Here is a 24,912-nt window from a genome sequence, read left to right as displayed (position 1 = left end):
AGCAAGATTGGCGAATTAGGGTCATGATGTGGGTATAAATACTGCACCAAAAGCACGTACAGATTACCGAACTCTGGGGTCTTCCCCAGAGGGAGGTCACTGACTGATCTCTGGGTTAGTCTGGGTATGCCTATTGTGGAACTAACGTGGAGCAATAGGTGACCAAGTGCCACACCCTAGATCAGCCCTAGCAAAGGAAATAGTGTGGGCGCGCAGCTTAAGTTGCCGTTCCAACTTACCTCCCTTTGCTAGGTTCTTCACGTCTTTACCGGCTCGGTGAATGCCCTCGGACCTAAGTCTAGGGTTCATTCATCACCGTTAAAGCGTCGCCCCTCGTGTTCCTTCTGCCCTATAACTTAATAAAAGTGGGTTACTTGTGTAATCCTGTGTATTCTGCCCCCTCAACCAACCCTTAACGTGACATGGTGGAGGCGCCTCGTTTCATCCCCGTCTGCTAATCCCCACATTAGTGGACACGCCCTCGCAGACGCAGTTAACGGCGCAGGAAAAAGGGAATGATTGAAGACGGTACACTTCTAGGTCCACAAAATCTGGCAGCCCGCTTCGAATAAGGTACAGAAGCTCAAGTGGAAGAAGATAAGCTAAGACAAGGGCCAGAAGGGTAAGGAAGAGACATAGCGAAAACACAATGATAGGTTGTGGAAGAAAAAGGGCTAGCCTGCAGGTCCACAGTTGCTTGAACTGAGTAGGGCAATGTCAAGAGGGGCCTGTAGGACGCTCTAAGAAAGCAACCATAGCTCAACATTCTTAGTGCATAGCAGCACATTATTTTTGTATTAGATTGGGTATGGTAAAAGGCAAATTTTTTTAATTAGGTTTCATAGAATAAGTGTATAGTTAACGCAATTATTTATTTACAATATCTTGATTTCTAGGCCAGTGTCGCGATCCCTGACCTAAGTGTAGGTATGTGATGACCTAGCAAATTCGTGCAATTATGAAGTTCTAGGTTACAACAACAAAGTGTACTGGTTTACATAATGATTTTATTTATGTTTTAAGAGATGTATGGCAAACTAAGTAATGATTGGAATCTTGTTTTATTTTTTTTTTTAGGGTCAACCTGGCAATCTTGTTGCGTCTATCGATCAACTGCTACAGCCTTGTTGAAAAGCGGACTAGCCTTATGTCTTGGAGAAGCCGACATCTTCAGATGGGTCCCGCCACGACGGTTCTACTTTCTTCGTGTGCACCCGAAGTCTTTAATAAAGTCGAGCTGAAGAAGCATCTCCAGATGGGCTCACGTTAATTAGGAAGAAATATACTTGTCCAAGGATAGGTGTGCTAAAGGAGCACGCAAAAGGACACAATATGAAGAAATGAAGCTAAGCGATGAAGTTTGCCGCTTAGAGAATAGAGTGCCAAGAAAAGGCACTACGATGAGATGAAGCCTAGGTGAAGCGTTTCCACTTAGACGATGGTGCCAAAGAAGGGTACAATGAGCAATTTACGGAATTTCGCTTAATAAGGAAGGCAATAAGATAGACGCAACAGCAAGGTTGAAAGGTGACCCAATGTAACATTTGTGATATTTTAAAGTACACCCCTATCTCTCGCAAGCATTAAGAATAGGACTATATTAAGCTATTATATTGTAGTCTGGTGAAGAAATAAAGGACTCGTTCCACCACCTTTATATACCCTATAGCATTTAAGATTAACATTAGTATATGTAGACTTTATGTATAAGTTTCGCTTTTAGTGTTCGGGGCGAACACTTTCTAGGGGAGGGGCATGTAACATAAAGATTACACTAGATGCCGTTACCCTAAGTTGCCCCGGTCTCCCCCAGTACAATGTTTGTGTCAGCAAGATTGGCGAATTAGGGTCATGATGTGGGTATAAATACTGCACCAAAAGCACGTACAGATTACCGAACTCTGGGGTCTTCCCCAGAGGGAGGTCACTGACTGATCTCTGGGTTAGTCTAGGTATGCCTATTGTGGAACTTAACGTGGAGCAGTAGGTGACCAAGTGCCACACCCTAGATCAGCCCTAGCAAAGGAAATAGTGTGGGCGCGCAGCTTAAGTTGCCGTTCCAACTTACCTCCCTTTGCTAGGTTCTTCACGTCTTTACCGGCTCGGTGAACGCCCTCGGACCTAAGTCTAGGGTTCATTCATCACCGTTAAAGCGTCGCCCCCCGTGTTCCTTCTGCCCTATAACTTAATAAAAGTGGGTTACTTGTGGTATTCTGTGTATTCTTCCCCCTCAACCAACCCTTAACGTGACAATATTTTGGACACGCTTGTCAACTGGAGCTTCATAGAAATCATTCACTTCCTTTATTCTTAATGTCACGTCAATATTTAGATTATACGTGCAACAGCTATACGTCTTACTTACGACATCTTCTCCTATTTCGTCTTCTAAGGCGCTGTCGTTATTATTTTGCTTTTCTTCTCCCGATAACAAGAAAAATTTAAATTATAAGCGTTTGTAGCTTTACAACACACATCGCAATTCATATGAAAAAAGTCATGTTCATGCACTAGCAAAAAAGACACTCCCTTGTAGTGATAAGCAACTTTTTTGTAAAACTCATCAACAAAACCTTCATGACATTTAATGCAAATATTCATAATTAAATTTATAGATCTTATCTGAAGAACATAATGGAAATTACAAAACACTATTGATTCATGGTGTCGTACAGCACGATTCCATAACCACCAATCCTTATCGCGTTGATTAACAACTCCAGTAATATTTTGGACACGCTTGTCAACTGGAGCTTCATAGAAATCATTCACTTCAGGATTTATTCTTAATATCACGTCAATATTTGGATTATAAGTGCAACAGCTGTACGTCTCACTTACGACATCTTCTCCTGTTTCGCCTTCTAAGGCGCTGTCGTTATTATTTTGGTTTTCTTTTCAACAAATTTGTACAAAATTGACAGACTCGCACGTAAAAATAGGAAAGCTTAATAAAATGAAGGTGTCTTTATGTACTCAAGTATTCAGTCACCAAGTTGGATCATTATTAAAAGGAATTGCAAGATGGGGTAAGTGGTTTAAAATATATTTAATATCCTTCTACTTTGAAGGTTATTGTGCTTCTAGGAAAAATACTTTATTGCTATAAATATTTTTAGGAGACAAGGAGAAAACAGGACTACCGATGGAAGCTGAAGACACAGCACAGTTTTTGTAATTTATGGATGAATTATTTGACAGTTTGAATAACAATTCAAAAGTTGCTTCATCCGCAAAACCTCTTAAAGGAGGGGTAACAGAGACTAGCCAGCATGAAGTGTTTTGGACTAATGCGATACAAGTAATTTCATCCGTGAAATTTTTTAGTCATCGAAAATCTAGTTTTGTTTCGGTCCCATCCTTGCGAAATTTAATACATACAATTAAGGGTTTCATACATTTAAAAAAAGTATTAATTTCAAAATTTAAATATAAATACATTCTAACAAGATTTTTCAATCAAGATCCGTTAGAAAATTTTTTTAGTTATATCAGGAGTCATGGCGTAAGAAACGTAACGCCTGGGGCCAAACAATTTACATCATCTTTTAAAACATAAATTATTAATAATTTTATGTCCTATCATTCACCATATTCCACTGCGAAATTGATGAATGTGAGGGCTTATTAGACAATATGAAATCCTTTTTAATGAAAAATTTTGACACCGAAAATGTGCCTAATATAAGCCCTATAGAAATGAGCATTCCCCATTTTATACCGTTATTTAAAATAAATAAGGTAGCTAAATGCAGTATAACGTATTATGCTGGATATATTACGAAAAAAATACGTACAGTAGTAAGAAAATATAACTGCTTAACGTGTCTCAGTAATTTAGCTGCATGTCCCGCAACGTCCAATATTGACTTTATCGAAGCTAGGGAATATAAACCTAAAATGTTGGAGAGACCTGGAACATTCTTAACTTTTATTGTAAGCCAAGCGCTACCGTACTTATATTTTTTGATACCTCGATTAGGCAATCAAAAACATCTTTTTTTAAACCTTAAAGAAATTTTAAAACAAAAAATTGAGTTAAATCCGATAAACTGCAATACATAATTTGGCAGACAAAATTTTAAACCTTCTAATAAAGTGCGCAATTTATTTTTGGTGTAAGAAAATTAATAAAATAGTAAAGGGGCAAGATTCAAAATTTTTAAAATTTTATCATGAATTTCCAGATAAATCTTCAATTGATCCCATTAAGATCAAAGCCTATAAAAAATGGCAGTCTAAACGCAAGTTTAGAAAAACTTAAATACATGTATCGCTCGTTATATTTCAAACATTCCTATTTTTTTTTTAAATTACGTAAACAGCGAGTTTTACATATGAAACTAATAAGAAATATATTATAGCTGATTACTAATTTTTTTATTAATATTATTAACTGAGTGAAGAGAGATGTAGCGGGTAAGGGACAAAGGAATTATAAATAACGATTTACCTACTAACTTTTAAGTTATCGTCTAGCTTTCTAAGCAAATATTATTAAAAGTTTGACGTGTTTAATAATTGTATGTTTATAGTGTCTTCTTATTATTGTAAAGTACACAAGCTCACATCATGCAGATAGTTTTCTATTGACAGCACCTCTTCAAAGTTCAAATGTACATAGTATGTATCCATATAATTTATAAATAGCAAAAACAAAAATTTTATACGACTTTCTCAATGTGAGATATAATTTCTTGGTGATTTGTATAACTTTACCTACATTATTTTCCAGAATTTGCTGAGTGTGGAGTGTGCACAAGCGTTTTCAATATAGGGGGAGTTTACTTTCATTGGAACGATTAAGAATAATCGACCCATTATAACACATGTGGTTAAATGAGCCGACTTTCTTACGCTTGAAACGCATCTAATAATAAAGGGTGATTCTTTTAACCTATACGCCTAAATTTAGGGAATGATACCTTATGAAAAATAATGATTAATAATGTGAAAAAAGTTTAGTAAAAGTGAAGTTTTTTTATTTATAGAGACAAATTTGAAAAAAATACATTACCGTGAATTCAAAATTATAATTGAAAATGCATTATTAACTAATATGATTGATACCAACTGTTCGAAGTTATTTCCATCATTTTCTATAAATTGCTGAATCGATGAGACCTACTCGCACGGCCTAAACCGGGCAAAAACTGTGAATTGCATTGCAAATTCACTGTATTATCGACTATCTTCATAAATAAAATACTTTTACTAAACTTTTTTCCATGATTACTCATTATTTTTTTATAAGGTATCATTCGCTAAGTTTATCCGTATAGATTAAGAATCGCCCTGTATGTAATATTCTAAAAATAACAATACCTTTTTATAACTTCCCCTGTATCGAAATGTATGACAGCCGGTAATATAAAAAACTTTAGTACAAACACTTCAAAAAGTTAGGACCATACCCACTGACAGCGCTGTAGTCAGCAGGTATACCCTGATTTTTCAACAATTGGTTAGCATGGTAGTTGCCCTTATATAGTAAGTGTTATGTGCACCGAACCTACCGACGCTTCAGCCAGCTGAACGGTAAATTTTATTGTTCCTGGGGGCAAGCTTTGAAGGTGAAGGTATTTCGGAATCGTTTCCTTCGGACCGCCAGTACAGGATGTTATAACACTGCTGGCTAACTTCGAGGGCCACGACTCCGAAAACCTCTCGGCGATTTGAGTTGTTTCCTCTGGACTGCCTGTACCGGATGTTATAACACTGCTGGTGAACTTCGGAGGCTACAATCTCACTATCGCCTAGGTATTTCCGAACCGTTTCCTTCGGACCGCCGGTACTGGATGTTATAACACTGCCGGTTAACTTCGACGGCCACGGCTCCGAAATCCTGTAAGCAAACCTGATCTCACGCAGGTCTTTCCGAACTGATTTCTTCGGACTGTCAGCTCCGGCCGTTTTAACCCTCAACTGGTCAACTCCGAGGGCTGACCTTTTGAAAGCTGATACCGATTCTTGTACCCCCCGAACATAGTTTTCGTACTGTCCGAATCTGTCATTTATACCGTAACCGTCTGTTTGCCCTGGCTGGGAAAAACCGTTTCGAAACCGTCTTAGTTCTCCGTACCGTTCCCCGTTCTGAACACTAGGTTGTGTTATCCGTTTGTTTTCCGTTTCAAAGTTACCGTATTAATTTAGTTGGGATCTCCAGGTCCGACTGTACCGTTTATTGATTTGAACACGAGGCTGTGTAGTTCTCCGTTTGTTTTGTTGTGATAGAGTTTTTAAATAAGTAAGGATAAGAATGGTTGTTAATTGTTATTTTTCATGGTTAACACGACTTGTTTAGTTTAGCTGACAACCCTGTGTTTCCTTATTTTTGTCCCACTCCCTTCATCCATTTACAGATAAACGTGAACTCTGTCTTCGACTGTGTAAAAGCTCCCCAGGTATACGAAGCGAGTTCCTTAGTTACGCTTCTCCAAATAAAACTAAGGTGGCGCCCGAGTTTCGAAGCACCTACCCCTAGGTGTGGCAAAAACCGTACAAGGACCGGTACGTAAAGGCGGTTACAAATTGGCGCCCAAGAGCAGGGACCGTTTTTCTGATTTGAGTGACAGACCGTTTTTCTGATTTTTCCGTTTTTACCGAAAGCCGATCTCTGTCTACGATGAATACCAAACAGGAATTGCCGACAACCCCCTAAAGAAAATTAGTTTTTACCAAAAAACACACGTCAATTTAGTTATCGAAGGGGATATTTAAAATCAGTGCTTTGCCAATGCGTGTCCCATCGATGAAAACAAATGGTAGTCGGAAGGGGCCAAGTCTGGTGAATACGGCGGGTGGGGTAGCAGCTCCCAGCCAAGTGCTTTGATTGTTTCCAGAACCGTTTTTGCTTTGGGTGCAGGTGCATTGTCGTGTAACAAAATTACTTTGTCGTGTCTTCTGGCCCATTCTGGTCGTTTTTCGATCAATGCATGGTTCAAATTGATCATTTGTTGTCTGTAGCGAATAGCATTAACAGTTTAGGATTCTTAAAATAAATTCATTTTTCATCGCCAGTGACGATTCGATGCAAAACTGATTTTCTTTCGTGTCTTTGAAGCAAAATTTCACAAGTGGTCTTCCGGTTTTCCATTTGTCTTACATTCAATTCATGTGGCACCCATTTTCCACACTTTTGGATCTTTCCCATAGCTTTCAAACGGTCAGAAATTGTTTGTTGTGCAACATTTAACATTTCTGCCATTTGCTTTTGACTCAAAGTATCATCTTCATCCAATATTGCTTGCAGTTCGGCGTCTTCAAACTTTTTTGGTGGTCTTCCACGTTCTTCATTTCTCACATCAAAATCATTATCTCTGAACTGTTGAAACCATCTTTTGCATGTTGCTTCTGATAGAGCATGATCACCATATGCCTCGACAAGCATTCGATGCGACTCTGCAGCACTTTTCTTCAAATGGAAACAAAAAATCAATGCTTTCCGCAAATCATTACTTTCCGGTATAAAATTTGACATCATATTTGACATTTTCAACACAATAAAAAAATATGATGTTGTTTGTTCAATGACTGGAAGGTTATTGGTTATGTTTGACAGATGTCATATCAACCAAACAGAAAAAAAATTAAGGCCCGTTCACAACGAATAATCCCTACCAACACAATTGTATCCTAACGCTCATTTCATACCGGTACACCTGGTATATATATCCAATTAATTTTGTCGACGGTATTGGATTTTGGCAACAGCGTACTGAAAATATGGCCTACTTGGTATTTTTTTCGTTTACTGTCTTCACGCATGCAATTATCTACGTTTCTCTGTCAGTTACACGTAATTAGAGAGAGAAATTTTCAAGAAATCTGGAATTTTTATAATAAAAAATGTTTATTCTCAATTAAAACGAAATGGGTTGGATTTAGGTATAGGCAAGTAAATTGAAACTTATAGTAATTTTTAATGCTCAAAATGATTCCGTCATAAAAAATGGGGGTTTCCATTTAAAAAACTTGAGATTTTTCATTTTTTTTAGTGGCAAGTTTATGATTTTTTTTTGACGACCCTGTATACAAATGAGTCGTTACGCACCCTCAGTATAATAAAACGATCCTTCATTTACAATATCCCAAAGTTTCATTGCAAAATGAAATACGGTTTTAACATAGTACAAAAATATGTTGAGCGTTGCAACTGTCACTTTTTTGGAAAAACATCAAATATTTCGAAAACGGCTAGAGATAGACATAGGGCATTCTATACAAAAGTTGGTCAGAATTTTGTGAGGAATCCAAATATGTAATAATATATAGGGTGTTCTATTTAAAATAAGAAAGTTGTGATCGACTTCCGGTATAAGCGGAAGTGCAACCATCTTGAAAATATTTTAGTTGGATTGGGCATGCCCACATCAGTATCCTACCAAATTTTCAAAACTCTCCTATTTATACTTTTTCCAATATCAATCGAGGTCTTTCGTCGTGGGACACCCTGTATACAGAGGGTGTCCCGCGAGGTAAGGGACAAAATTTTACTACGAGTTCTTTAGGTAAATTCTGGTCGAAAATGTCCTATGAACATGGGTCCGCCAATGCTTCCTTACCAAGATATGATTTTTTTAAATTTAATAGTATTATCGTGTGTTATTGGGAAAGCTATCAGCCACATCATTAAAAGAGCTAGACTATGCTTAAAATGTGAAGGTGGACACTTTGAGCAATTATTGTAAACAGTTATTTTCACAGTAATATAAAAATTTTTTTCGGCATTATTGTATTGTAGTTTTTGGCACAATAACACTATTAAATTAAAAAAATCATATCTTGGTAAGGAAGCATTTGCGGACCCATGTTCATAGGACATTTTCGACTCGAATTTACCTAAAGAACTTATAGTACAATTTTGTCCCTCGCGGGACACCCTGTATTTACTAAGTAGTTTTATACCCACAATTGTTTACAGAATAAAGTACCTACCTTTCTTGCTATGAGAGGGAATCACTTAAGAACAAAAAAAAACTTTGATCATAATTCTTACAAAATTTTATTACAAACAATAAATAATCATGCATTTTTAATTCAAGTATAAAGTAGTATATTTATAGACATGCCAATTTATAGTTATTTCGTAATATCATCGATTTTAAAACCTAATATAAATTTTCTTTCTAAACCAAAATAAAATGGTAATAGTAATAAGTTATCAAACTTTTTATGTGGTGTAATAAGGAAGTAATATACAATATCTTACAATATATATAATACATTACAATATTCTCATCAATATCAACCTCTAGAACGCCATATTTTATCCAGTACAAAGACTATAAATTCCATAGCAAGGCCCATAACGTCCATAGAAACCTTAAAATAGCCAACCCCTATCCCTTACACTTCTATGGATGTTATGGGTTAAAGACTTTTGTTTTAAAAAATATACATCCACTTCAAAATACATAAAACCAAACTTATCATCAATGTAATATCACTATAAATACAAATTCAAATTATTCTGTTTAAAAAGTATAATATAATATAAGGTCATAACGCTCATACAACATATGAACCGTATTGACTTCCTCAAATCTAAACACCCAACCCCTATCCCTCACAGTACAATGAGCGTTATGTACTTATATAAATGGTATATAATTATAAGCATAAAGTATAAGTTCATATATACAATATACATAAAACTAATTTCTCAGTTCTTTACATTTGCAAAGTATTACAGCTACGGAATACTGACAACATTTTTTATATACCACATGTATTTTGCAAAAATAAGACGGTCAAAAATCAAATTTGCTAATGCAATGCTTTGCAAATATTAAGATCAATTTACGTTCCATTATGCTAATCTTAACAATAAAAATATACAAATTAACATAAAACAATAACATATTACATTAAACTACATTGTGATTTACAAAAAAAGAGCTAGTGGCCTTAGTGATTTATTTATTACTATCCGACACACTGGACATCGCGCAGCTGCTTCATTAGAAACTCTTGAAGTGCAGCCCCCACAAAACGCGTGCCCACAATGCAACACGTACAGCACGACGTTTGTCAAACAGACTTTGCATAACAGGAGAGAACTGGTCTCTTCCTGGTGTTGTGTTGTGTTTACTCTACAATTATAATATATAAATTTCAAGTTATCCTTACGGTTTTCTTCAATATTAAAAAAAAGGGTTCATTTTCGCTCCCGTCTTCGTCCAAACCTTGGCCTTGTCCTGGTACCTCTGGACATGGTGGAGTTCGGGGAGGGAGAGGAGGACTTGGGAGGTTCCAAATAGGAAAGTTAAAAACGGTGTGGAAAGAAAGGAGAATGTGAATGAGGTGGATTGGGAAGATTAAGAGGGAGGGTTGGACGGCCTGGATTGGAAATGTTAAAATCAGGAAGAGGAGAGGGTGAACGCGGTGGATTGGGAAGATTAAGAGGAAGGGTTGGACGGCTTGGATTGGAAATGTTAAAGTCAGGAAGAGGAGAGGGTGAACGAGGTGGATTGGGAAGATTAAGAGGGAGGGTTGGACAGCCTGGATTGGAAATATTAAAGTCAGGAAGAGGAGAGGGTGAACGAGGTGGATTGGGGAGATTAAGAGGGAGGGTTGGACGAACTGGATTGGAAATATTAAAGTCAGGAAGAGGAGAGGGTGAACGAGATGGAAGTGGTGGTAAAGGAGGGTTTGGGATGTGTTGTTGGGGAACAGGAGGATCAAAAAGATTTGGGAAGTTTATGGGCTTAACCAAAGGAAACACAAACCCACATCAATATTTATCTCCGCGGTTCTACAATCAGGGCATCTCTATTCCAGAGATACGGTAAAAAACAGCAAAAATTCTACCATGATAATTAATATTAGCTTCAAGTAAATTTTAAGTACATGCCCACCTTTCGTTCAGTTTCAACTTAAAACCAAGCCAATAAATATAGCATATTTTTGGAACCCTGCTTAAAAAAATAATTAAAACCAAAATGCTCTCATCCATCAAATCCCAAATACCCGGATGTCTAACTAGTCTTCCATTCAGTCTTCTGTGGTAGGCTTCCATGACATTATTGGTTCTGTGGCGCTCCCGAAACACGCTGAAATGGTGTGGTGTAACTCGGTCCATCCATTGCCGTCTTATATAAGTTCGTAGATCTTGAAAAGCCTCACGCAGTTGTTCATCCTAAAAATAATAGAAATAGAGTCTTCTTGAATAAAAAAGTACATTTTATGCATACCTGTAAAAATTCAAAAGCTTCTTCCATCCTGTCCGCAGGAACAAGCGCTAAGGCGTAGTATTTTCGAAGTAAAGCCTTTCCGTGGGGATTTTCTTCGACGGCTCTCATTACTCCTAAGGTCCTCGCTTTCCGCATCACAGCCTGTTTAAGAAATAACCTCATCTGATTTTGGATAGTCAAATGATTGCATATTTAGATTATCTACTTATACAGGGTGATGAATATTTTTGCGGCAACACCGCAAAGTCCAAAATATTTTAGATAGAGAGTTTGGACCCAACCTAGGCTAGACTTCAAATTTCAACGAAAATATAGGTATTTAGTCGTTCTCTAGATACTTCTAATATATCTACCATCAGCGTGAATCACCCTGTATATTACACATGTAGGAAATATTACATTAATGTGTTCTATGAATAGAATTAAAAATTAAATATGGATGATTATTGTTTTAAGGACAAAATAAGCCAAATCATATTTTAAAAAGAAAAAAATGCAAAACCTTTTATAATCCAAAGCAAAATATCATTTTTTTACACCAACTAACCTGACAATAATGGAAGAAGCACCCTCTTAATGATGCTTGTGGATAGTTTTCTCGCAGGGATTCTACAAGCGCAGCTTCATAATCTGTTATGATTGTTCTGTTGAGGAGAGAGGGAAATGCCTGGCGAATATACAAAAAAACTACGTCGTATAATGCTTTGGTCCTCCTTTCCATGATAATGTGTATGACAGGAAATGCCTATTTTAAAGAAAATAATAGTATATTATTTTGTATAGCATCTGAGATTCCACACTTTTAAAAAGCACTTCATATTAGCAAAAGTATAAAGGGTGACAGCTGAAAAATTAGGAAATACATTTTTGGAAACACTTACATGGTCCATACATGTTGCAAAAATGGTGAATATTTGAGCAAAAGTAGGTTGTCGTGGTACTGCTTTAAACGTCCCGTCCATGAAGGTGTACATAGAGTCGCCGAAGTTGCGAATGAAATCTTCATTTGCAAAAACGACAGCCCTATGAGCACCAGCCGCAGTTGTCCCTGAAAAGAAAGGGCCATTAGTACAGCTGTCATATCTAGGCCACTCACCTGTCTGCAGTATTTCAGCCAGCTCTGCTAATGTTGTGGGCACATTTGGAGTTGTAGCCCGCTTCCACCGCCACATGGATGACCTTACAGAATTGTAAGGTACATGTAAAGCACCTTCTGTGTGTGTGAAATAATTGAGTTGGGACATGAACAATAATATTGTTGCTATTATTGAGCTCAAATGTTGATCTTTTTGTTGATCCATTTGAAAAAAAAACAGAACTGAATTTCGCTTTTCTATAAACATCAAATAATTTATGCATTTTTTGCTTCCAAACTTCAAGGAAAAATTATCCTTTTGTGAGCAGGAGTTTACTTTAGCAGTGTGTCTAGTAGTGTCTAGAGATCTTGAAAAAGGTTAGAGATACAGATTTGGTTAAATGGGAGGACAGTTTCCTAATCATGGCCTTAATAAAATGACATTTAGAAAACATTTTTTAAATGACACTCAAGTAACATCAACTATAGCTCAATTAGCTTATCTGTAGATTTTACCTGTTACCTGCATTCTAACTACATACAGTGCCATCATTTCAAAACTTCTCACCCCCACCAAGTTTGTCAGCAAAGAAAATTAGTTTTTACCAAAAAGACCTCAATTTAGATATCGAGGGGGATAGTTAAAGTCAGTGTGCATTTTTTGCAGAGTAGCTCTTGTAGACTTAATAAAACACTTTGGGAACTTTAACTGTTTAATTATACAGTGTGACCCATTTAGAATGGAAACACCCCTATAAAATTTTAGGTTATTAACCGATTTCAATGATTTTTTTTTTGAAATAATTAGGAATGAAATGTCTATTATGGGAGAAAATTTTAAATATTTATTTCAGTTTTCAGGTTATATTACGAGACTTTTTCTTGATAGAAAATGGAGAATTTTTATTAGCGATTTTTTTATTGAAAAAATTACTACGCCACTGGATCTATAGTGCTTTCAAATAGCTGTGACCAAATTTTTTTTTAATTTTTTTTTTTTGATTTTTTTTTTTTATTTTTTTTTTGATTTTTTTTTTAATTTTATTTTTTTGATTTTTTTTTTTTGATTTTTTTTTTTAGAAATTAATCAATTAATAAGTAATAATAAACAAGTAAATAGTAACACCATTTCTATGGCACCAGTTGATGCAGGGTGTTCTTTTGTGACCGTTAGCTTAGAGGATTTTTGAATTTTAATTTGTCATAACTTTGTTATTAATGAATGGATTTTCATGAAATTTTGGTCACAGCTATTTGAAAGCACTATAGATCCAGTGGCGTAGTAATTTTTTCAATAAAAAAATCGCTAATAAAAATTCTCCATTTTCTATCAAGAAAAAGTATCGTAATATGACCTGAAAACTGAAATAAATATTTAAAATTTTCTCCCGTAATAGACATTTCATTCCTAATTATTTCAAAAAAAAAATCATTGAAATCGGTTAATAACCTAAAATTTTATAGGGGTGTTTCCATTCTAAATGGGTCACACTGTATATGGTAAAAGTGCAAAATACAAAGAGTGAAAGGACCGGCTACATAATCTTTTATTACTTGTTTTTAGACTACTACTTGTTGACATTTAACATACAGTGTTGCCACATAAACTAATTTTCATTGTTTTCTCTAATACGCCCCCTCAATGAAAATTATGTCAAATGTAACATTGAAAATTAACATTTTACTTAAGACCTAACTTATGTCTAAAATAAACAAATTTAACTTTTGGTAAAGGTTTGGTAAAAATATCTGCTTGTTGTTCTGAAGTTTGCATATATTCAATTTTCACCACACTCCTATCAATTTTCTCTTTAATAAAACATGACTTTATGTCCAAATGTTTAATGCGAATTCTTTTTATTACTTTCACCTATTCGATTTAAGACAAACACGCTGGTGTTTATTGCCTCAGCCCAAAACGATTTGTCCAACTTCTTACTGTGTATCAAAGTGCGTGCAGCCTCCACTATAGTCCGATTTTCCCATTCAGCACGGCCGTTTTGTTCCGGTGAATAGGCACAAGTTCCAGAAAACTCCTTAATTCTTCATTTATAAATTCCAAACCATTATCACTTCTGAGAGTTTTTAATCGGTTTCCAGTCTCATTCTCCAACATTGCTATGAAAATTTTAATTTTCTCTTTGGCCTCGGACTTATTCTTTAAGAAATACACAACTCTGTAATTTGAATAATCATCCTTAAGCAGTGTTTAATTGAGTAATGATAAGACTGTGCTTTAACCAAATACTAACTTTATTCTTCTATCTACTTCTACAATCACTTAAAACTAACCAGTATTACCAGTGATGTTCAAACTGTTGTACAAATATAAGTTACAATATATTTACTGGTTTCACAAACAAAACAGTTTAGTGGTCGCTGTAAACCTGATGTTGCAAATGCTGCCTACTGATCGTCCTACATAATATAGCTTGTACAAACACATTATGCGGATGTTTACTATTTCTTAATGAGTTCGATTGAGCCATATTGAAAATAATTAAACACTTAAATCATGTCATGTCAATAACCTATTGTTTAAATGAAGATTAAACATACTGGCAACTCTCAAGTTGAGAGGTGAGTGGTCGAGGTGTTTTCCTTAGGTCAGCTCTGCAGTGTTAATCATGGGTGTCGTTTGCCTGATGACTGTAGTGACGGCAAATTGATTCTGTAACAATATAACCGCAGCAGTTACAGCTTAATGTTGTTTTAATACAAATAGTTTCAATGCAATAGAATACTAATAACTGAATTATAAAGATATCTTATCCCCTAATTTACCCTGGTTAATGTAGTATAATTCTAACTAAAGGAATTTTGTTCCTTACGCACAAATCTAACTAAATATTGCAACTCTAAACTTTCGTATATTAAGCCAACATTATAAGTCCAGATTTATAGTCGAACCAATGATATGCTAATAAAGTGGTTGACCACATTCTATGAATAGGCGAATTTATTTTATGACCTTGATCTTAGGATGGCAGTGGTTGCCCTGTGGTTCTTAACGGGCGTAGTTCGATTTCTTCTTCCTCGTCCTCAGTTGGTGCCCTAGGAGTTTTTGGTTTTAATCCTTTTTTGGCGATGATATGCTTTCTAAATCGCCAACTTCCAAAGACTATTATAGCTACTACTGCCGTGAGTATTAGTGTAGTGATCACACTTGATATTGATGCGTGATGTCTTAAGTTTTTCCAAACTGTGTGTTGAAGTTCTTCTTGGATCTTCTCTTGTTCCTCAAAAAGATCATTAATTTCTTCGTCGGGTTCTATAATGTCCTCATTCTCCGTTGTAGAGTGAGATGTTTTGCTGTGAGGTGTGGGTGATTTGATTGTCAACGATTTAAACCGGCGAATCTGAAGCCCTCTGGATTGCTTCAGACACCAGTACGGTCACAACGATTTGAAATACTAGCTATAGATCTATTTGGACCACTCCCAGAGACACCAGACAAAGAAAAGTGGATTTTAATTGTCGAAGACGTAACGAGCCGATGGGTAGAACTGTTCGCCTTAAACGTAGCCACCGCTGAAGCATGCGCTCGAACTCTGATTGAAGAGGTTATACTGCGTTTTGGAGTACCAAGAAGAATAATAAGTGACAACGGAACCCAATTTGTGACAGCTGTAATGCAACAGGTAGCCTTTTGTTTAGGATTTGAACAAGCACTTATACCTGTATACCATCCTGAGGCCAACCCTGTTGAGAGGCAAAATAAAGAACTGAAGACACAATTGGCCTTTTGCGTACAAAATGAACATACAGGTTGGAAAACTGTATTACCAAGATACGGTTTGCACTCAATACAGCAGTTTGCCAATCAACTGGTTACACACCCGCCTACCTCACCTTTGGCAGGGAATTGCGACACCCTGATGATGTAGGTACATCGTGACATGCGTTGTGTAGTAGAGAATGAAAATTTTGTCCCAGAAATAACCCCATATCTGAAAACCTTATCGAGGGTACTGCAAGAAGCTCGAGACGCACAAGAGCGAGCTCAAGATAGAAATAAACATTACGTCGACAAAGGACGAAGGCCAGCAACTTTTGAAGTTGGGGACAAGGTGCTTGTTAGCACGCACGTACTTAGAAATGCCAAAACAGCCTATACAGCCAAATTTGCACCCAAACGAGACGGACCGTATGTTGTGGTCAAGTGTTGCAGCCCAACTACGTACGAAATTGCCACCTTGCAACGCCCTGACAAGACCCTTGGGAAATATCATGTTTCGTGCCTGACAAATTATGTAAATCAAGATAAGGGGGATGAAATCCCAGAGCCCGTGCGAGAATTGAGGGGACGAGGACGCCCACGACTTAACAAAGAGGCCGAACCACCCCAATTGGAGAGACCTGAAGCCTTACCCAACGACAAAAGCCAAAAGCCTAAGGAAGAACAGCAAACAAAACATGTTGATGGAAATGATGAAGAAAGTGAGCCAATCGATGAAAACCCAGAGCAGAGACGGGGAACGCGACTAAGAAAGGCTCGAACTTGTACTTGTTGTCAACCGAACGTTTGTTTCGTAACCCTTAACGAGAACGTCAAGAGTTACGAAGGAGGAGAATGTAGCACGGATAATTTGGAGTCCGGCCCTGACTATTTGATTCCCAAAAACGCCGATCGTGGCGCAGAGAGAGAAGGGTGGGGGCAACGGGTAGCACACGATCAAGGCGACAAACCTTATTATTTTTGTTAGTTTAAACCTAATAAATTATGAAAGTTGTACCTTTACGTTAATAAAACAAAGTTAAAGTGAAGTAAGTTGGTGTCTACATAATTACTATCCCAGACCAGCTTACAGTAGGCATTATTTTGTATTGTTTTTTTAATAATGTCATCTAAACGAACTCCAAAAAATATAGCTTTTATGTCTTCAAGGCATAAAAGGCGGCTAAGAGAAAATATCCTAAAAGGCTTACAAAATGCTTGTCTGACTAATAATCCCTCTGGGAATTACTCTACAGGTTCCATTTTTTCAACCACTCAAACTGTAAGCTCGACTTTAAGTATCAGTCAAATTAGTTCTGACACTAATTTAACATTAGACTCGTCCTTGATTTCAATAGCTACTTCAAGTGTGTCTGCTACGTCAACTCCTCCTATAAGTATACCTGTTCCAGGCCCTGCTGATATTTTTGGTAATATGAATAACCATCTCTATGGTAGTAGTTCATCTACAAACAATTTTGATACAGATTCTGAAAGTGAGTGTGATTGTTTAGAGTGTATCAATGCTAGTAATAGCAACTCCCTAGAAATGTCTTCTAATTTAGTTGATGATTTAAGGAGTTGGGTAACTGAGTGTAATATAGCTTTAAACCACACAAGTAAACTCTTAAAATTTCTAATAAGTCACAATATTAATGTGCCTTCAGATGCCAGAACACTACTGAAAACCCCAAGATATGTCAACTGTGATGAAATGGAATCTGGAGAATACTGCCATATTGGGATTGAGTCTAGCATTTTACAATGCCTGAAAGTATTGCCAAATGAAGTGCTAGTTTCATCTGAGTTAAAACTTAATATAAATATTGACGGCTTACCCTTAAGCAAAAGTTCAGGAAGTCAGTTGTGGCCAATTTTGGGATGGTTTGTTCCACATACTTTTGAGCAGTATAGTTTTTATCTATTTGTTATTGGTGTATACCATGGACACACTAAGCCAAAAGATGTAAATCATTTTCTCAGAAAGTTTGTTAATGAATTTAATTCTCTTCAACAAATTGGTTTTATTTGGAAAAATGAAAATATTAAAATTAAATTTAATGTATTGATTTGTGACGCTCCTGCAAAGGCTTTTATATTATGTGTAAAAGGCCATACAGGATATCATGGATGTAGCAAATGCATTCAAGAAGGTGAATTTATAAATTGTGTAACTTTTCCTGAATTAGGTTGTGCATTACGTACTGATGAATCTTTCAAAGCCAAACAAGATGAAGACCATCACATTGGATTATCAGAATTGGAATTGTTAGGTATTGGTATGGTTAGTCAGGTACCTCTCGATTATATGCATTTAGTATGTCTTGGTGTGTTTAAAAGAATTATGCAATTTTGGTATAAGGGCCGACAAAACATTCGAATTACATAACTAACAGAACTAAGATGATTGAACTGACAAACCTTATTTTGAAATTTAAAGACTACATACCACAAGAGTTTGCAAGAAAGCGTAGAAAACTTTCTTGACATTGACAGGTTTAAAGCCACTGAACTGAGACAACTTCTATTATACACAGGAATAGTGGGCTTCAAAAATTTTGTATCCACTGAATTTTATAACCATTTTTTTACAACTTTCATGTGCAATTCGCATTCTCGCGTCACCTAGTTTATGTGTTTCACTTAATGATGTTGCAAAAAATCTTTTACATAAATTTATTAGACAGTATGGCCGATTATATGGCTATGAGTACATCTCATACAATGTTCACAATCTAAGTCATTTATGTGAGAATGTTAAACTACATGGATTTTGGAAAAATTTGTCTTAATACAGGAAAACCCCTTCAGCAACTTGTAAAAAGATTGAATGAAGAAACTATAAAGTATTCAATTTCAACGTTTCGGTTTCCCAAATTTTCTACAAAAAGAGCTTATCAACAACTTCAATACAAAACTTTTACTAATAAACTACCAAATAATGTTTGTTTGTTGAAAAATGGAGACTATTTACTAATTAATAAGATAGTTGAAAATGATGAAATTACTATTAAAGGTACGACACTTAAATGTATTGATGCGTTTTTTCAAGAACCTGTTAATTCATTGTAACTTGGAATACAAATTTGTATGATAGAAGAAAACTTCGTAACTCATACTGTTCAACATATTATTTGTAAAGGCATGATGTTACCATTCTTAGATAAATGGGTAGTGATGCCCCTGATACATGCAAATGATTAAATTTTCTGATATGTTAACAACTGTTATATATGTTTTTGGTTCACCCTGTAGATATAAATATAAATTGCCATTGAAAGCAACTTTCCAAACTTTTGATCTAAAACATTTTTTTAATTTTTGGATTTTGATTACGATAAAAAATAAAAAAAAGTTTTTTCAACTAGAAATTAAAAAATTCTGTAAATATTTGTTACGTTAGAACAGGAAACTTTTACATGTAACATAGTATTTTATCTGTTAATTGTAGTTTACTAATTAAAGGATTTAAAAATTGTTCAGGAAAATTTATTTTAATTTATATGATGAAACTGAGGCTGTGGATAGGAATATTTTCATCTTTCAGCCTAATCTGATTACACAAAGAGATCTCTTGTTTTTTCTTGAAATTAGTTTCTTGATCTTTAAAGTTTAAAAACTTTTGAATGTTGTCTTTACATATATATACTTGGCTGTTGAATTATTTCAGATGAGTTATGCAGTGGTAAAATTTGTGAATGAAAACGATGTTGTTTCTGAAGTGCCAAGTTCATGGCTGTCAAAAGACAAAAAACATTGCAAATGGCCTAAAGACAAATTTGACAAACGGGCGCTCGCTTCGGGATGAAACCGATGCGCCGCAATATCTGGCCGGGCGCGTATTAAAGTAGGCCACAGTTAGGAAGCGCTACCTGGAATATTCTTGAATGGTCAAGGCAACCCGCGAAGCGTTTCGCGGTCATTCTAGAACGTGGTTTGCGAATATAAAAGAAGCGGCGTTGATGACGGCGTAGTTAGTTAGGAAGTAGTATAGTAGTGAATTTGGGAGCGCGGTAAAGTTTAAATAGTGGAATAATTGTGGAATTGTAGTAGTGTTTTTAGTAGTTGAGTTAATTATTGTACGGAGTGTTTTGAAGTGTTAATAAATTTATTAATTGTTAAGTTAAACTGACTTTGTGTGAACCCACGGGAAAATCGTAACAATTGGTGTCAGAAGTGGGATCAGACTTTAGTGCGACGTGAATTGGAACTAAACTTCGGGTAGAGACTTGTGTTCAGAACCGGACTAGAGATTTTCGGAACAGTGGTGTGTTAAATTTATTTTATGCCAATAACAAGACGTCAAAGTGCAAACATGGAGGCCCAACTTGCAGCTATTATGGCAATGCTTGAAAAACGAGAAGAAAGAATTCGACAACAAGAAAAAGAACAACAAGAAAAGATTCGAAAACGAAACAAGGAAGAACAAGAAAGGATTCGACAACAAGAAGAAAGAATTCGACAAGACAAAGAAGAACAAGAAAAGATTCGAAAACGAAACAAGGAAGAACAAGAAAGGATTCGACAACAAGAAGAAAGGATTCGACAACAAGAAGAAAGAATTCGACAAGACAAAGAAGAACAAGAAAAGATTCGAAAACGAAACAAGGAAGAACAAGAAAGGATTCGACAACAAGAAGAAAGAATTCGACAACAAGACAAAGAAGAAGACAGAGAGCGGCATGAAAAGCGTAACGTAGAAATATTGAACGTTCTAGCGGGGACCAAGACAGAAATCAAAGAGTATGTAACCCATAGTCTCAGTAAAATTCAGAATGATGTTCGGGAGGACATTAATAAAATTCATAATGATGTTCGGGAGGACATTAATAAAATTCAGAATGATGTCAAGATAAAGCTACGCGACTTAGAGCGGAAAATTGACAGCAGAAGAGTCAGCTCTACAGTGTTCACCGGAAACGGGCTCAACAAGATCAAGCCTCCCACATACGACGGTCAAACTTCATGGGCAACGTACCAACTCCAATTTGAGGCCGCTGCAAATGCAAATGGATGGAGTAACGAGGAAATGGCTGTAGCACTGATAGTGGCATTACGAGGACCTGCATTGGAGCTGTTACAGACTCTGCCTATCGCCCAACGAAGCAATTATGAAGCATTAGTAGCTGCATTAGAACGTCGTTATGGGGATCAACATAAGAAAGGACTGTATCGAACACAATTAATGGCAAGACAGCAGAAAACTGGTGAAAATCTAGAAGAGTTTGAAACTGAAATTCGTCGCCTTGTGCATCTGGCTTACCCAGCCGTCCCGGATGAAATCCAAGAAGAACTTGTGGCACAGTATTTTGTAGATGGGATTCGAGATCTGGAGGTAAAGAAATGGCTGAAGATGTTCAAAGGGAGCAACAACAGCGAATTACTGATTCGAGCGCTGGAAATTGAAGCTGCGTGCAATGATTTAAAGCCAGAGCCTATTCAAGAGGAAGGAGTACCGCCAGCCGATCATGTTGCTACATCAATAAATAAAATTGAATCAATGTTCGGCCAATTAGTGCAACAAATGGCAGCATTAGGAAATGGTCAGTCCAGACAGTTAGAACGGTCACGTCCGATCACGAGAGTGGAGTGTTATCGATGCGGACGTACGGGACACATTAGAAGGAATTGCAGACAGCGGTCTTGTTCTCCAAACCCACAGTGTCGACGAAATCAGGACATCAGAACAAATCACCGGAACTCTTCTGTTAAAAGAAATATTACATGTTATATTTGTGGACGTAAAGGACATTACCAATGGAATTGCAGACAGCAGTCTCGTTTACCGACCCCGCAGAACTGGCGTAACCAGGAGCAGGAAATGAAGAATCCGGAAAGACATTTGCCGCGATATGTAGAGGATCGTCAAGCTTTGGATAGTGACTTAAGGTACCGGAAAGGACAAATTCATAATGGTTGGAGGATTGGTCAAATCGCGAAGGTGACGGATAAAGAGGCTACAAGAAGAATGAAGAGCAGCGTTTCTAAGGAAGACATAATAAAAGGACAGCGCTCAGACTCTGATTTGAAAGTAATCAGAAGATGGTTGGAGAAGGATTTGAAACCGGATTGGCAACAGATTTCCAGATATGGACCAACAGTAAGGGGTTACTGGTTGCAGTGGAATTCGCTTCGACTGCGAGATGACTTAATTACTCGCAAATGGGAAAGTCCAGACGGAAAACGCTTTGTTTACCAGACAATAGTGCCCAATTCCTGCAAAGAGAATGTGCTGCGAGAACTACATGACAGTCGCGGAGGAGGACACTTTGGAGTAAACCAGACTTTGGCTAGAATAAGAGATCGGTTTTACTGGATTAACTTCAGAAAGGACGTTGAGGAATGGTGTAAACGGTGTGACCAGTGTTCGTTACAGAAGGAATCCATCACAATTCGGGAACCTGAGAGAGAGAAGATGAAACCAAACAACGACCGTATGAAGATGACGCTGGACCACAGACCAACTGGTGGCAATTATAAGGAAGGTGATGCTGTGTGGATGTTTCAACCCAGGAGGAGCAAAGGATTAAGTCAAAGATGGCAACGACACTGGGAGGGACCTTACAATGTGGTAAAAAGGTTAAACGACGTCGCATACAGAGTCCAACGCAGCCCCAAAGGCAAGATGAAAATTGTCCATCTGGACAGACTCAAGAAATACCAGGGACTAGATGAAGCGGATCGGGACGATCAGCTTTAAGAGGGGGGCAGTGTTACGGTCTGGGCCTACTATGCTCGATACTTCTTAACGGGCGCTCGCTTCGGGATGAAACCGATGCGCCGCAATATCTGGCCGGGCGCGTATTAAAGTAGGCCACAGTTAGGAAGCGCTACCTGGAATATTCTTGAATGGTCAAGGCAACCCGCGAAGCGTTTCGCGGTCATTCTAGAACGTGGTTTGCGAATATAAAAGAAGCGGCGTTGATGACGGCGTAGTTAGTTAGGAAGTAGTATAGTAGTGAATTTGGGAGCGCGGTAAAGTTTAAATAGTGGAATAATTGTGGAATTGTAGTAGTGTTTTTAGTAGTTGAGTTAATTATTGTACGGAGTGTTTTGAAGTGTTAATAAATTTATTAATTGTTAAGTTAAACTGACTTTGTGTGAACCCACGGGAAAATCGTAACAATATCTAGCCAACCTTCTGGTGAATAAATAACTGGAGCCCGATGTCTCTGGCGTTTTTCGATCAGAGCAAAATCTCTGTCTGACGGCATAACGGAATGACCGCTAAGAAGAAAGTGATGAGTTATTTTTCTAATTTTTTTTTCGATTTTGAATATCGATACAGACATTTTACATCAATTCCTAAAATTTGACGTAGAACGCAAATATCGGATAAAAAGTTGGTCATCGTATTTAAAAAAACATAAGTTTGGTTTATTACTCAAATTTGGGACACCCTGTATAATAACTGTTTATCTAAAAATAAAGTAGACCTAAATATCTACTGGTTTTGTATTTAACGTTTTTTGCTAAAATCAAAATTAAGAAAGTTAAGGGGGTGGTCAAAATTCAATCAATCACCCTGTACATTGGTATAAACTACTTTTGTTGTACTAATTTGTTTTCATAGATAAAAGGTTATTTTTTTACGTTTTGCTTAACTGTTTGATTACAGTTTTTGTTTTGTGTTTTGTTATTTGCCCAATTCACTTATGTCAGTTTTCCTAACTTTGGCTAAGTAGAGTATAAGGACATCATAGATAAGTTTAGTTTAGACTGTTTTTGCATAGTTAGTTATTTTGCATTGGATCTGTCACATTCAAGCTTCAACTTACCTAGTTGTACCTACTTGAATTTGCCTTGGAAGTGTCAGGGAAACAGGCATTAGGCCCACAGAGCCTTTTGGCAGAAAAATCTGACAAAGGAAGAAAACATCAATCAAGATAAGATGTAATTGACATTTGTCATTTGTCCAAATCCTATTCTGGCTATGTGCTATAAGCAAATAATAATAATAATTAATATTAAGTTAAGAAAGTTGAAAGTTGACCAACTTCTTAATTTAACTTAACTAAACGTACTAGAAAATTCAGTTGCATAAATGTCCAGATGCCATTACACATGTTGATGTTTCTTAAGGCCGTTTTACACTTCGCAAGTTTTAGTGCAATTTTGTTGCTGCAACTTTCTTGCAAAAATAAACTTTTCAGCAAGTTTATTGATGGTTTGCATTACAGTAAGAAAGTTTATTGTCATTTCAGAAAGTAACTTTTAGTTACCAACCTACAGAAAAAAATAACCCCTTGCCTTCCTCCTGAAATTCCTGACTGTCAATACTGTCATCAATGTCAATTGTTATGAATTGTTTCTTGTTTATTTGTGGAAGCTAAAGTCTGCTGAAGTCCAATAATACATCAACCGCTCAACACTAGTGGATTTTGTGCCAAGATGGTACCTCAAAAATCACTAGAAAAGTTACCAATCTTTCCGGCAAGTTGAAAAAAAAATCGAGCAGAACCGATCTCCCGGCAAGCGCAAGAAACTTGCCAAAATCGATCCGTAATGCGCATGCGTTGGCAAGTTTATTGCCGCCTTCCGCAAAAACTTTCGAAGTCTAAAACGGCCTTTAGTACTAAATTAGTTTAGCTTAATTCTATTTTAATGTCTTGCACAAATTCATCATTTTATTATTGTTTTACATTTAACACAATAATCATCATTATACACTTTAGTAAACCGAAATGTTCAACATTGAGTTAATATGTATTATGCAGAGTGTTTTTTAATGATTGTAAAAATTATTTAAAAATCGATTCTACATCGAAAAATAATGCCACTTTATTTATACAGGGTGTTACAAATTCGATGCATTAGCATTGCTATCTCAGAAAGTATAGTTGATAGAGCTTTAGTTAAATGGAGGGAAAGTTGCACATTTTATTGCTAAATAATTTGGTAAAAAAAATTAATTTTTTTTTTAT

The 24,912-nt window shown here is 36.5% G+C and overlaps 1 protein-coding gene and 1 long non-coding RNA gene across 2 annotated transcripts; one reads left to right on the top strand and one right to left on the bottom strand.

Annotated features, from left to right (window-relative positions):
• The first annotated feature begins 387 nt into the window (after positions 1–387).
• Positions 388–2,209, top strand: LOC145737164 (uncharacterized). Its single transcript, XR_014180295.1, has 2 exons — positions 388–716; positions 1,451–2,209. It is a non-coding gene; the product is annotated as an uncharacterized LOC145737164 (long non-coding RNA).
• An 8,276-nt stretch (positions 2,210–10,485) lies between these two features.
• LOC145737238 (uncharacterized) lies at positions 10,486–12,427 on the bottom strand. The gene is made up of 4 exons (XM_081991853.1): positions 12,077–12,427; positions 11,743–11,940; positions 11,196–11,336; positions 10,486–11,140 (listed from the first exon to the last, which is right to left on the bottom strand). Exons 1-4 carry the CDS (start codon positions 12,365–12,367, stop codon positions 10,844–10,846), a joined length of 927 nt encoding a protein of 308 aa, XP_081847979.1. The 5' UTR covers positions 12,368–12,427; the 3' UTR covers positions 10,486–10,843.
• Between the last annotated feature and the right edge of the window lie 12,485 nt (positions 12,428–24,912).

The sequence above is a fragment of the Ips typographus genome, linkage group LG13 (assembly GCF_016097725.1).
Source record: "Ips typographus isolate SLU linkage group LG13, UJ_Ityp_2.0, whole genome shotgun sequence".
NCBI classification, from domain to species: Eukaryota; Metazoa; Arthropoda; class Insecta; order Coleoptera; family Curculionidae; genus Ips; species Ips typographus.
The sequence above is the reverse complement of the archived record's forward strand: the minus strand, read 5'-3'. Positions and strand labels throughout refer to the sequence as shown.

Coding starts and splice junctions, on each gene's coding strand:
- LOC145737238 (XM_081991853.1), bottom strand. CDS start 12,367: ATGTGGCGGTGGAAGCGGGCTACAACTCCAAATGTGCCCACAACATTA. Junction 11,941..12,076: donor TTGCAACATGTATGGACCAT/GTAAGTGTTTCC, acceptor TCTTTAAAATAG/GCATTTCCTGTCATACACAT. Junction 11,337..11,742: donor GCTTCTTCCATTATTGTCAG/GTTAGTTGGTGT, acceptor TTTCTTAAACAG/GCTGTGATGCGGAAAGCGAG.